This window comes from Chiloscyllium plagiosum, chromosome 4, assembly GCF_004010195.1.
Source record: "Chiloscyllium plagiosum isolate BGI_BamShark_2017 chromosome 4, ASM401019v2, whole genome shotgun sequence".
Taxonomy (NCBI): domain Eukaryota; kingdom Metazoa; phylum Chordata; class Chondrichthyes; order Orectolobiformes; family Hemiscylliidae; genus Chiloscyllium; species Chiloscyllium plagiosum.
In genome coordinates, this window is record NC_057713.1 from 43,952,270 (window position 1) to 43,966,950 (window position 14,681).

General features: G+C 40.4%; 1 protein-coding gene across 1 annotated transcript in view; it reads left to right on the forward strand.

Annotated features, from left to right (window-relative positions):
* The window catches only part of pip4p2 (phosphatidylinositol-4,5-bisphosphate 4-phosphatase 2), an 87,263-nt gene that overhangs the window by 25,420 nt on the left and 47,162 nt on the right, over nt 1-14,681 (forward strand). The window contains exons 2-3 of the mRNA XM_043688103.1: nt 2,889-3,037; nt 12,377-12,483. Coding sequence (XP_043544038.1) covers nt 2,889-3,037; nt 12,377-12,483 — 256 coding nt within the window. The remainder of the gene's footprint in view (nt 1-2,888; nt 3,038-12,376; nt 12,484-14,681) is intronic.

Below are 14,681 nucleotides of genomic sequence, written 5' to 3' on the forward strand. Positions count from 1 at the left end.
GAAAAGTCTTGTAATTCTGATCTAACTCTGAAGGCATTTGGGCATATATTTTGCAGATTATCAATCTAATATTTAGCTGTACTTCCTGTACTGTGAATAGCAGTCCAGTGATCAGATGTGGAGTGCTGATTTTGGCTGTAACCCTTAATTAGCTTCATACACTATTGTCAAGCTTTTAACTGAATTATTGTAACCATCACCTGACACATTAAATTGTTAATCACCAGTTTTAACAAAGTAAAGAAAGGAAGATGGTATAAATATACTTTGCAGAATAAAGACCAAGAAGAAAGTGAGAGTTCAGATGGCATTCACAAACTTTTTGTTTTGCATGTTATCAGAACCAATGTCAATCTTGTAAGAATCTCCTGACAACCTGGTTTGTTTAGAAGACAGTTAAATTGGTATACTGATTAACTTGAAATGCATTCCTAAACCTTACTTTGAATAAATAGTATAATCTTCTTCAAAGCCTCCTTTGTTCTGCAGGGAAATCAACCACTTACAAGACACCCCTTTTTATCACCTCGCTTTGTCTCTTCTTTCTTTGTTAACAACTCTATTTGTTTGTGAAATAAGTTATCTGGGATAGTCCATCCTGGTTTGAAAGGACTTTCCGTGCACGTTAGTGGAATTTTATAGTTGTGCGTATGAAATCAGTACACTTGACAGAAGTAGTCTTCAGGTTCTTAATTTAAACCCATTTGGCAAGATGTTATCAAATACAAATTAAATTAAACCATTAAGTCATCTTGTTAGAATTACCTTGTTCCTGAGTATCTTTGGGTTCAACCTGAAGAAGTTAGCAAACCAGTTATGCTGTATCACTGTTAATTGCAAAGTTTTTCCGCATTGCATCGTGAATCGTTTACTGATAAGTTACAGGGCCAATGAAGGCAAGAGGGTAGAACCCCTCTGGGAGCATGCATAAAAATTCCAGGTTTCCTAGTCTCAAAGTAAACATGACATAGGACAGGAAGGAAGATCTATACCAAGGTATATCACATTGGGCTAGAGATTTCTACCTGCTATAAGTTTTTCATTATAATTTCAATTTCCTGGTTTTTTTTTTCTTTAATTACTGATATTCTTAAGAGTTTACCCATCTGTTGAGAACCTGGTTTTGAGTTTCTGGCACTGTTTTGTTCCACTGGATTTTTTTCCTTCTGTTTGGGCTCCCATCTCTGTGCAATCTTTCAACCTTCTGCATATAAATGTTTTCATTATACTATCTGACACAGTTCTTTCTGTGGCAAGGTTCATCCTCCCAATGTCCCCTATTGCAAGAAGTTGATTATCAGTAAATGCTGACATTGTGTGTTGAATCAAACTTATGGGTATCTTCTTAGCAAAATTGAGGACATATAAACAACTGCTCCTAGGAAAGTACTGTCTTCTATCATTGTGCTCACCAAAATTTGAGGAGACTATGTTTCTCTTCTGATAGCTTTGCTGCAATCTAACAATATTTCAATCTTAACAATATGGATCCTGCCGAATTATTACAAAGTAAGTCATAAAGTTTGAAACAAAAACAGAAATTGCTGGAAAATCTCAGCAGATTAGGCAGTACCAGTGGAGGGAAAGCAGAATTAATGTTTTGTGTCCAGTGATCCTTCTGAACGTAGCTTGGAAAAGGGTGGGTTTTATACAGAAGATGGGGTTGGGGGGGAGAGTAAATGATAGGTGGAGATAGAACCCAAAGAGAGAGAGAACGGCACGGTGGCTCAGTGGTTAGCACTGTTGCCTCACAGCGCCAGGTACCGGGGTTCGACTCCAGCCTCGGGCAATTGTGTGGAGTTTGCACATTCTCCCCATGTCTGCTTGGGTTTCCTCCAGATGTCTGGTTTCCTCCCACAATCCGAGATGTGCAGGTCAGGTGACTTGGCCATGCTAAATTGCCCAAAGTGTTCAGGGATGTGTAGGTGAGGTGCATTAGTCTGGGGTAAATGTAGAGGAATGGGTCTGGGTGGATTACTCTTCGGAGGGTTGGTATGGGCTTGTTGGGCCAAAGGTCTGTTTCCACACTGTAGGAATTCTTTGAAACAGTTGGACAGATACAGGAGTGGTTAAAGGTCCGTCTGGGGGAATGAATAGCTGCTAATTTATCAGAAAGTTTATATGTCTCTTTGCTGGTCCAAAAATAAAAGAAAAGTTCTTCACAGAAATGATTTCGCATAATTTCCAAAGTCTCCTAATGGGATAATAATCATATAGGAAGAGCACTGGCAGACTGCCTATACCATGGAGAATGAGGGTGCTGACCTAAGTCTGTTGTTGTTCTTAACAGCATCCATAAACACACTTTGAGAAATGGATAAGTTGACACGATGAGGGCGGCACGGTAGCACAGTGGTTAGCACTGCTGCCTCACAGCGCCAGAGACCCGGGTTCAATTCCCGCCTCAGGCGACTCTCTGTGTGGAGTTTGCACATTCTCCCCGTGTCTGCGTGGGTTTCCTCCGGGTGCTCCGGTTTCCTCCCACAATCCAAAAATGTGCAGGGATTAGGTGAATTGGCCATGCTAAATTGCCCGTAGTGTTAGGTGAAGGGGTAAATGTAGGAGAATGGGTCTGGGTGGGTTACGCTTCGGCGGGTCGGTGTGGACTTGTTGAGCCGAAGGGCCTGTTTCCACACTGTAAGTAATCTAATCTAATCTAATCTAATCTGATGAGCATGAATTTCTCTCCTTAGCTCAAGAATGTACTGCGACGCTGTTATCCCAACATTTGATCAGCTTAGGGATCAAACATTGTACTTTTTTTTTAACCTGGTGCACAATTTAATTAACATTTATCCACTGATCCATTGTGTGAACCTGTAACTGTTGTTAAATGATATTTATTTTGAAGCTTCGTAAAATTTTGTGGTTGGTGGTTTTCTTCACAGGAGAGCTCCCACCTCCTTACAGCCCAGTGGCTAGTCCTGACGTTGGAGGAGTGCCAGTAATAAACTGTCGTGTGTGCCAATCCCTGATTAACTTGGAGGGCAAGCTCCACCAGCATGTTGTTAAATGCACCATTTGTAATGAAGCCACGGTAAGAATATGTAAATATTATATAAATCAATGACTCACAGGTAGCACATAATAAAGAGTAGCTTCCCTTGTATATGTATAGTTCTTCATTTTTCTTTTGTAAAGGTACTGAACATAATTTACATTTGCACATTCAAAAGTGATTTATTTTTTCCTGTACACCATGAAAAATATTAAGATTAATATTCTTGTTTTAGCAATATTGAGTAAATTGGTGTTGAAGTAATGCTGTACAATTCTACACTCGCATTCTCTGTAGGAGAAAGTGAGGACTGCAGATGCTGGAGATCAGAGTTGAAAATGTGTTGCTGGAAAAGCGCAGCAGGTCAGGCAGCATCCAAGGAGCAGGAGAATCGACGTTTCGGGCATGAGCCCGAAGGGCTGAAGAAGGGCTCATGCCCAAAACGTCGATTCTCCTGCTCCTTGGATGCTGTCTGACCTGCGCTTTTCCAGCAACACATTTTCAGCTCGAATTCTCTGTACCCGGGTATTCCCATTGATTTTCTAATGGCCTGTCATTAAGTGTATATAAAAAACTTTAACGCCCATAATCCAATCAATTCATCATTTCCGTTGTTTGGATCCCATGACTACAAATCATGATTCAAGGTTACAGCGTTTTATTGTACAAAAGAATTGTTGCTGCAATTCCTTAGGATTCATACTGAAATGAACCCACAGTTTATTTCTGCATGTCAGCTCTCCCTTTAGAAAAGAGATGTTCTGGATACAAGGTGGATACAGCTGAACACCCAGTTTACTTTGAACCATCGAGAGGTTTTATTTGCTGTTTGTTTTTTGCATTTCTTTCAAGCAAAGACATGATTTCAGTTTGGAACGTGAGAGTTCCGAAATGGCAAAGAATTGCATGGATGAATCAAAGTACCATCTGTCAACACAAACATTTTCTCTTGTCTATCAGTTCCCATTTTGTTTGAACTCTTATAAAATTTGACAGCTGAATCTGAGAGTAACTAGTAACGCACATCTAGTGTCCTTGTAAGATTATGTACACCAGCAAGCTTTTTGAAGTTAGGATAAATATACTGATTATTCAATTTCTTTTGATTTGTGATCATTTTACCACATTGACACAATTAAGAAAATACTGTTTATGGAGCAATATTTTCATCTGCAGTTATTAGTTAGTTACAAATTGAATTTAAGTTGTACCTACATGGCTTGGATAAAAACACACGCTAATATACACAGCCTCTTTCCCTCTTTATCACTACTTTCTTCAATTTAGTCTTGGGCCTGACTGATTCTTTCCAAGGAGTAATATTGAAGTTAGCCATTTCATGAAGAAATAGAGAATTGTTTGTTCAAGTTGGTTCATGGCTTTCATTTTGGTGGTCTACCAAGTAATGTAGGTAGGAACAGGAAGGTACAAATTACTTTGGGTGTAATAAAGATGTGTCTGAGTATTTTTTCTAACCTAGAGAATATTAGAAACTGTGAAAGAATGGAGAGATTTAAAGGGCCATGTAAATATATAGGAGACTGGTACAAAAAATGTGAAGTTCCTAATGAACTGCTGTTCTTTATTTCTGGGGGATTGGAATACAGGAAGAAATTGTAAGGACCTGATACGTTGGTTGACCAGTATCTGATGTACTGCTTTCAGTTTCTAGGCAAGGCATCTCAGACAGGATATGGTTATTTTGGAGTGGGTGCAATACAGATTTTTGTTTAAAAGTACATCAATACAGATGTGTTTAAGGTGAAAAATTGATCACAGGATGCACTCTGTTGAGTGAAGAAGATTCAGATGTATAGGGTAATTACAATATTTGTTAGTGGAAATAAACACAAACCATTGCATTTGAAGAGGATGCGCAGAACAAGAGGGTAAACCCTAAAATTACTGTTAAACTATTGAACAGAAACCACTTAAAATAGAAGGACAATGGAAATCCCATGTTAGCGGATCAAAGCTCCGAGAATATTTCCAAGTTGTCAGTTGCAGTATTCACATTCTCACTGCTGGGTAAGAAGATCTGAGCACATCACCTAAATTAACACTTGAATTGAGTACTGAAAGAACGGTACACTACACGTTGAAATAGATGTTAAACGGTTGCACAGTCAACCCTTAAATTAATGTAAAAGATTTAGTGATGTTATTTGGAGTTTGTGAGTAGACCCTGCCTTCGGGAGTGGACCAAATCCCTGGGAGTTAAATACACCTTTACAATGTAGTGTTCCTGTTTTTGGGCCTGGTTCTCTATGCATGGGCCAGGTCTCTATGGAGACTGAACATCTGTGTGCTGTGGGGTGTGCATTTGCTGCCTTCAGGAATGGACTCTGCTGTCAGTTGTGGACTCTGTTTTTAGCAATGGACTCTGCAGTTTGGAGTGGACTCTATTTCTGACAATGTACTTTGTATATTTGGAGTGGACTCTGTTTCTGGAAATGGACTCTACATTTGGAAGAGAACTATTTATGGTTATGGTCTCTGTGTACTAGAAAGGTCGCTGTTTGTTGGTAATTGATTCTGTCTTGTTGCTTGTTGGGTTTATCACCTACGATGTCTTGGTGTGAGCTGGATGGGACATAGAGGCAGGCTGCCTTAGTGGCCAGAAGGTGGAAGGGACAGGTGGGTTTTTGGTAGGGTCTGTATTTTATGCGTTGTTTTTGTTGTAATTGGACTGTTTTATATGTATTATCATTGTTACTGTTTTGCGATGACTGAAACTGGCATTTGAGATATGTCCTCATTTCCCTGAAAACTGGTTCAATGGTCGGGTTTGGGGCCTGGATTTGCTGCTCTAATCCATTGTAAAATTGCTGTTTCTTTGTATATAGCTGTTAATGTTAACTGTTTTGTAAACTGTATTGTTTAATAAAATAAAAAATATTACCAGGAGATCTAGAGTCTCTTCAGTTTAGGTACTGACTGTATGCTGGCTGGGTCACAGTCAGTGTATTCTTGTCGCAGTTGGTTTCTGCTTTTTTTGGGAGACATCTGATTCCTGAACTGGCTGAATTATGTAGCCAGTTTGTTAACTGGTATTCCTTTTTTAGTGAGGACTGATTTCGAAACTGCCTGATCTACCCAGTCAGTGTTTCAGGTGTAACTCGTTTTTCATTAGGGAACTGTTGTTTCACTGACTGGTTACAGCCTGTATGTTACTCTTTTCTCTTTTACTTTGAGAAAAGGACAATGTTGATTTTGTGGCAAGGCTTAGCACTTGATTTTGGTTTTCTTTGTTCTTGAATGTATTTTCACTTTTTTGGTGTTTGGACTGAGCCACTGAGAAAATGCATCTTTTCAGATGAGCTGTTTCTGTGGATAGGCCTGGCCCTTTGTCGGTGGACTAAGCCTCTGTAAAGACTAACACCTGTGTGTATGCTGGGAAGTGAGCATTTGCTGTGTCCTGGAGTTTGGGAGTGGACCAAACCCCTGTGAGCTAACTACACTTTTACAATGTACTGCGCTCCTGAGCGTAGTCCTGGTTCTTTATGGATGGGCCAGGCCTCTATGGAGATTGAACTGTGTGTGTGTGCGTGTGCGTGCGTGTGCAAGCGCTGTTGGGTGTGCATTTGCTGCCTTCAGGAGTGGACTCTGCCCTTGGTTGTGCTCTCTATTTTTGGAAATGGATTCTGCAGTTTGGAGTGGATTCTGTTTCTGGGAATGGACTCTACATTTTGAAGAGAACTGTTTATGCTAATGAACTCTGTACCAGAAGTGACTCTGTTTGTTGATAATTGACTCTGTCTTGTTGCTTGTTAGGTTTATCACCTGCACTGTCTTGTGTGTCCCAGGGTTTGGCAGGCCTCACCTGAGCTGGGAGGCACATAGGTCATCCTGAAAGCTGTCACCCTGACAGCCAGTGGGTGGGTAGGCTGTTCTGAACACTGTCGTCTTGAGAAGGGGCAATCAGGACGGGCTGTCCTAGAGGTGGTCAGAAGGTGTGTTGGAGTGGCTGAGAGCCAGAAGCTGCATGGGGCAGGCCGAGATCCGGAAGGCTTGTGGGCTGCCCTGTGCGCTGTCATCCCAGGGAAGGGGGCAGGCTGTCCTAGAGCTAGCTAGATGATGTGTCAGGGCAGTCCACGGGCCAAATGGAGCATGGGGGGTGAAAGCCCGATTGGTATGTAGGGGCAGACCGAGAGCTGGATGGTGGGTAGGCCATTCTCAGCGCTATCACCCCGGACAGGTACTGGGGCGGGCTGTCTTCAAGGTGTATTAGGTTGGATCGAGAGCCAGAAGGGGCATGGGCGGACTGAGAGCTGGAAGGGGCGTAAGGGTGGGCTGTCTTAAAGTAGCCTGAAGGTGGGATGGATGGGTGGGTTGCTGGGGGAGATCTATATTTTATGCTCTGTTTCTTATCTAACTGGACTAGATTGTATGTATTTGTTAATGCTTTTTCTGCAATGCCTGAAAGTGGGATTTGAGGTTTGTCCTCATTCCCTGAAAACTGGTTAAACGGTAGGATTTGGGGTCTGGCTTTGCCGCTCCTCTCCCTTGCAAATTGCCGTTTCTCTATATACAGCAGTTAATGTTAATTGTTGGCAACGTTGACTCCAGACCCTATGAAGTCTCATGGCACCAGGCTAAACATGAGCAGAACTAGTCACGATTACTGTCTCGTTCTGAAGAAAATTTATTTCGGACTCAAAATGTTAATTCTGCTTCTCTCTCTCCACAGATGCTGACAGATCTACTGAGTCTCTCTAGCACTTTGTTTTTATTTCAGATCTCCAGTATCTGTGGTATTTTATTTTTATTTGAGCTCCACCCATTCTAATGATGTCACATTGGCTTGAGTAGGAATAAGGTAAAAACATGTTCTGATCTCAAGGAGTGAAGACCAATATCCACAGGTCTCTCTGCAGCCTTCAAAACAATGTTTACCTTAGTAATGTAACATTTACCTGATTGATTTCATGGAATAAACTGTACCTTGCTCAAGATAATGCATTCTTCTCATTGTTTTAGTTGGTACCAGTAACTGTGGGCTGAAGGACCTGTTCCCGTGTTGTAACAGAGAGTTTGGGAAGTTCTGTTGTCTAAAGGGGCAGCGTGCCATTGTTTGTGAGTCATTAAAAACAATCACAAAGCTGTTGCAAGAAATTAGGAAGGCAAATGGTACGTTGGCCTTTATTGTAAAGGGTTTTGAGTACAGGAGTAAGCATGTCTTGCTGCAGTTGAATAGATCCTAGCAGAGATTTCACCTTGAGTATTGTGTACAGTTTTGGTCTCCTCATCTGAAGAAACATATATTTGCCTTAGAGAGACTGCAACGGAGTTTCACTCAGCTAATTTCTGTAATAGCAGAGTGTCTCATGAGGAAAGAATGAGTAACTGGTCGGTTCGTATTCTCTGGGGTTCCAAACAGTGAAAATTTATCTATTTGAAACTTAGAGAGCTGTTGCAGGGCAGGACAGATGGTTATAATTAAGATGTTTCAATGTGAGTTTAGAACCAGGGGACAACATCACAGAATAAGGGTGGCCATTTAAGACTGATATGAGGAGGAATTTCTTCACTCAGTGTGGTGACTCTTTGGAATTCTGTACTTCCAAGGGATGGAGATGCTGAAACAATTATGCCCATATGTTGGAAGATCTGGACAAATGGGACAGAAAAATGGCAAGTAACATTCACACCAAGCAATGCCCATCTTCAATATGAAAGAATCTAATCTATTGCATCTTGCTGTTGAATGAATCTGCCACACTTAAAATCTTGATCAGGAAGATTGGCCAGATGCAGAATTGGATCAGCAAATAAACACAGCAGTCAGACGACAGGAATTCGACAGTGAGGAACTCGCCTTCTGTCTCCCCAAAGCTTGCCTACATGTACATACAGAGCACAAGTCAGTTATTTAAGGGAGCACTCCTCGTTTGCCTGAGTCAATGCGACCCTGACAATACTTGAGAAACTTTACACATATCAGGACAAATATCCTGCTTGATTGGCACCACCTCCACTACTTCTGACATTCGAATTTTTCATCACAGATGCATAGTGACAGTATTTACAAGACGCACTGCAATAATTCACCATGGCTTCTCAAATCGCCATCTGAATCTACTTTTGTACCATCTAGGGCAAAGGCAGCAGGTACATTATGACCTGTAAGTTCCCCTCCAAGACACGAACCATCCTGACTTGGAAATACAAAGGAACCTCGATTATCCGAAGTACGCAAGCGGGGAGTATTTCATTTGGTGAATCGAATTTTGGATAAACGAATGCTGAATAATATAGTTTAGCCGAGCATTGGGACCTTGCGATTTTGCCGGATAATCCGATATTCGAATGCAGGATAAATTGAGGTTCCTCTGTATATTGCCATTTCTTCGCTGGGTCAAAATCCTGGAACTCTTGCAGTACTGTGGGTGAAATTTCATCACATGGGATTGCAGCAATTCATAAAGGTATCCCAGCACCATCACAAAGACAATTAGGTAGAAGCAGTAAAAGCTGCTCCAGCTGGTGATGCCCACATTCTATGACTTTTGAAAAGTGCAGTATGTGTTGTGTTTGTACTCCATGCTTTCCTGTGCTTTTTGCAGTCAACGTTGCATTCATCTTATTTCTTTAAAATTCCACACCAATAATTACTCAAAACTTTGCTTATTCATGGATTAATTCTCTGGTTTCTTGACCTGGTCTGTGATGTAGAAAATAGTCAATTTACTGGGTATTTAATCTCTGCCTTGGAAACACAGTAGATTTATGTACTTCGTTAGCATGGTATGAAATAATAAATTTAATCTTCTAAATTGTTACATTTTCTCAGCATAGAACTTTTTTTAAGTCATGAAAGTAATTAGAATTAACCGATCAGGATAATCTACAGTTAGGATGCAAGAATATAGACATTTTTTTAGGTGTCCATCACCTGTTCTTGTCTATCTGTTTAGAAACAAAAAAACTTGCAGAGTTATTTCTTCTGGCAATTACTCAGTCATAGTGGTCTACATCACAGAGAAAGGTCCTTTGGCTTATTGAGTCTGTGTTTGTCATTATGCTTGCCTTCATTATCTGGAGGATAGAATATAAAAGAAAGGAAGTCTTATTACAACTTGATAAAACATTGGTGAGACCACAGATGGAATACTGTGTACAGTGTTGAACACTACACTATAGGGTCCTACTATTCATCATATATGTTGGCCTACCCAGGAAAATGGATTTTGTCATAGACAGATATGAGAATATCGACTTTGCAACTCTGACTTATCAAGTTTGATATTTTGTCACTGTCATCAACTCACCTATATCCTCCTATAATCAAAGGCCATCTTCTCACTGTTTACCATCCCACTAATGTTTGTATCATCTGTAAATTTATTGATCAAACCTCCTACGTTCAAGTCTAAACAATTTTCTAAAGACTAAGTATACCAAAAACAGCAAGGGTTCCAGCACTGATTCCTGCGGAACCCCACTGGATGCTGGCTTCCTGTCACAAAAATCACGCTCTGCTTCCTGTCACTCAGCCAATTCTGGATCCAATTAATCAAATTTCCTTGGATCCCACGAGCTCTTACCTTCATTACCAGTCTCCCATGTGAGATCTTATCAAAAGTCCTGCTGAATTCCATGTAGACTTCATCAAATGTGTTACCCTCACCTACATACCTGATTGCCACTTTGACCAATCTGAATTTTTCAAACATGACCTTCCCTTAACAAAACTATGCTGATTGTTCTTGATTAATTCCTGCCTGTTCCAAGTGCAAATTAATTATGCCCCTTAGACTTGTTTCCATTAGTTTTCCAACTGTTAAAGTTAGACTGACTGGCCTGTAGTTTTCGGCTTTATCTCTTTCTCCCTTCTTGAATGACAGTATCATATTGATTGTCCTCCAGTTACCTGGTACCTTTGCTGTGGCCGGGAGGATTTTCAAATTATTGCCAGTGTTCCTGCTATTTTTCCCTTTGCTTCACTCAACAGTGTAGTCCAATTGCAGTTCTCAGTTGGTCAGCAGTTATTATTAAACCATTTTGTATGTTTAGTGAAAAGTATTGAGTAAAATATCAGAATTTTGGAGGGAAACGTTGTTCACTTTTATGATCCTGGCTGGTTTGAGCCATTTCTTAAATGTTTTGAATAATTTGGCCTCACCAAGTCATCAGTTAGCAGGATGTCACTTGTGATGTTGTATGAAGGTCTGCTGAGGCCTTCACCATGCATTTACTAATGAGTAACACAAGGGAATAGAAAGCCACAGATGTGTCAATGCCACAAAGGCAGTATGCAAGCAATGTTTATGAAGGCATAAAGATATAAATAGATATCACTAAATCAAGTAGATCGCAAAACTATGGTAATGGATTTCATTGTAGACAAATGAGAATATTGATTTTGCATATTCAAAAGCTGAACCAAAGAACTTCCTAAATAGAAACAAGAGGTTCAAAAGTAGATTAGATTCCCTACAGTGTGAAAACGGGCATTTCAGCCCAACAAGTTCACACCAACCCTCTGAAGAGTAACTCACCCAGGTCCATTTCCCTCTGACTAATACACTTAACACTATGGGCATTTTAGCGTGGCCAATCTTCATGATCTGCACATCTTTGGAAAGTGGGAGGAAACCCACACAAACAGTTGCCTGAGGCTGGAATCAAACCCAGGTCCCTAGTGCTGTGAGGCTGCAGTGCTAACCACTGAGCCACCGTGCCGCCCTAAGTACTTGGGATCCAAGTATTCATTTCATTAAAATGCCAGGAACAGGTACAGCAAAGTACAAAAAAAGTTAATGAAAATTGGCCTTGATAGCAAGAGGATTACAAAGAAAGGGAATGGAAATTGTGCTTGGAATTTAGCGGTTCTGGGATGATTTGATCAAAGTTTAAGATGTTAAGAGAACAGTTAGAGGCTTTTTTTGTGAGTTGGGAGAATAAGGAAAAAAGGACATAGTCTATTTAAAACAGACTTTCCAGGAATGAAATGTTTGTACATGGTGTGATAAAAATGTGGGCCTCTTCTTCACAAAGTATTCGATGCTAGATTGACTATAAATTTTTAGTTTCGATGACTATTACCCAGTTATTTAAGGGTACAACATAAAGGGAACCAAAATCAAATTAGGTCGCAAACTAAGTAATGGATAGACAGTTTCTGTGTTCCTAAGGAAATGACCAACACAATGTTTAGATTGCCAGTATTTCCATAGGAATAACTACCGTGTTTTTCAGGATTCTGATGAATTATGTATTTTACATTTTGTACAGCATTACTTGAACCTAAACCAGCTTTGTAAAATTCGTAACTTGCATCATTTGTATTTTAAGATATTTGTGGAAGGTACCTGCAAAGAAGAAATGTTAATTTTTGGAAAATATGTCTTGTAATCAAATGATATTTTATTTCAGCCAATCAAAAATCCTCCAGCAGGAAAGAAGTACGTACGATGTCCTTGCAATTGTCTCCTTATTTGTAAGGACACATCACGACGCATTGGGTGTCCAAGGCCTAACTGGTTGGTATGAATTTGTTGTATTTTAGTTTCAGGAATTTAATTCTGTCATTAGGGCTTTATGTACTCTTCATTAACCCATTTTGACAATCTATGACTTAGATCAAAGGCTATTGTCATTTCTATTTATGTATCGCTCTGGGGTTTTCTGGTCAAGTTCATAATATCATAGAATTCCTAGAGTGTGGAAACCGACCCTTCGGCCCAACAAGTCACACGGACCCTCCGAAGAGTAACCCACCCAGACTCATTCCCCTACCCTGTTACTCTACATTTTACCCCTGACTAATGCACCTAACCTGCACGGCCCTGAACACTATAGACAATTTAGCATTGCCAGTTCACCTGACCTGCACATCTTTGGACTGTGGGAGGAAACTGGAGCATCCAGAGGAAACCCACGCAGACACGGGGAGAATGTGCAAACTCCACACAGACAGTCGCCCAAGGCTGGAATCAAACCAGGGTGCCTGGCGCTGTGAGGCAACAGTGCTAACCACTGAGCCACCATGCTGCTTTATGTGATATGGGGAATAGCTGAGGAAATTTCCAGCGCAGTTATTAGAATATGCTTCCAGCACACCTATTGGAATATGCAGGTATCCTCCCATGAGATTACTGACATTTGCAGCTGTCTACGATCTTTAAACTGCCCATTGTTTCACTATCTTGTACTTGTATAATAGTACCATATTTCAAAATGTCCTTTACAGAAAATATCATTGCCAGAATGAGCTGTTAGAAGTTATGCTAGTAGAAGTATTTCAACCGGCTAATTAATTTTGAATACTCGTGGAACGTCAATTAAGCAATAGGAAATGACAGGGGAATTTCCCATACGTATTCTGGGGAAAGGTGTTGAGCAGAAATTAACTTTTTATTTAATTATTCTTTCATGGTGTGCAAGCATTGCCTACAAGGCCAACATTTGTTCATCTTTGCAAATTGCACTGGAGAAAGTGTTGAACCAACTTTCTGAACCACTGCGATCCATTTGATGTGGCTACGCTTTCAGTGCTATTAGGAAGAGAGATCCAAGATCTTTGACCCAGTGATGCTGATGGAACAGCAATAAAGTTCTAAGTCAGGATGGTGTGCTGCTAACCTACAAATATGCAAATTAGTAGCAGGCGTAGGCCTTTAAACACTTTGAGCCTCCTCCATCACTTACTGAGATCATGGCAGATCTGCCTGTAATCTCCAATCTCCAATCCCCATTCCAGCCTATTTCTGATAACTGTTCAGCCTCCTGGCTTAGCAAAAATCTATCTACTTCTGTCTTTAAAATATTCGGGGATTCTGTTTCCACCAACCTTTCAGTTTCAAACACTCTACACTCAAAAAAACAAAAAGCCTAATCTCTGTTTTAAATAGGCAGTCCCTGATTTTTAAATAGTGACTCTAGTAGTAGATTCTTCCATAAGATGAAACCTTATGTTTGAATCTACTCTGTCAAAGTCCCTCAGGATCTCCTATTTCTATTAAGTGGCATTTTTACTCTTCTAATTCCAGCACACTTGAGCCTAGTCTGCCCGATATGTTGATTCTCCTGCTCCTCAGATGCTGCCTGACCTGCTGGTTTTTCCAGCGCCATGCTTTTCAACTCTGATCTCTAGCATCTGCAATCCTCACTTTCTCCTTGTGACAAAGGCTGACATACCACTAGCCTTCCTAATTGCACCTGTGGGTTGGCCTTCATGATTTATTAGCGAGAACTGTATGGTCCATTTGTATATCTAGACTTACTAATTTCTTATCATTTAAGAAATAATCTATACATCCATTCCTCCTAGACTATCTAACTTTGCCTTACAAGACACCTTTTTAAGATGGAGTTTGACAGATTTTCTAAATACTAATGACATCAAGGGTTATGGGGATAGAGTGGGGGAGAAAAGTAGTGAAGTGGATGATCATTCGTGATCATATTGAACGGTGGAGCAAACTTGACAGGCTGAGTGGCCTTCTCCTTGTATATTCCTTGTTCTTTGCTAACGTTTCAATATTAGCAGTGAGATGCCTGTATTCCACAGAAGGTACTGCAGGTGATACTGTGCCTATTCCATATGCAAAAGAGATGATTTTAAGTATTAATCTTGTCAGCGCAACATTGAAGGCCGAAGGGCCTGTACAGCACTGTAATGTTCTGCGTTAAGCTGGAAAAACTTAATGTTTAATTATAAATATAGCATTAGAATACA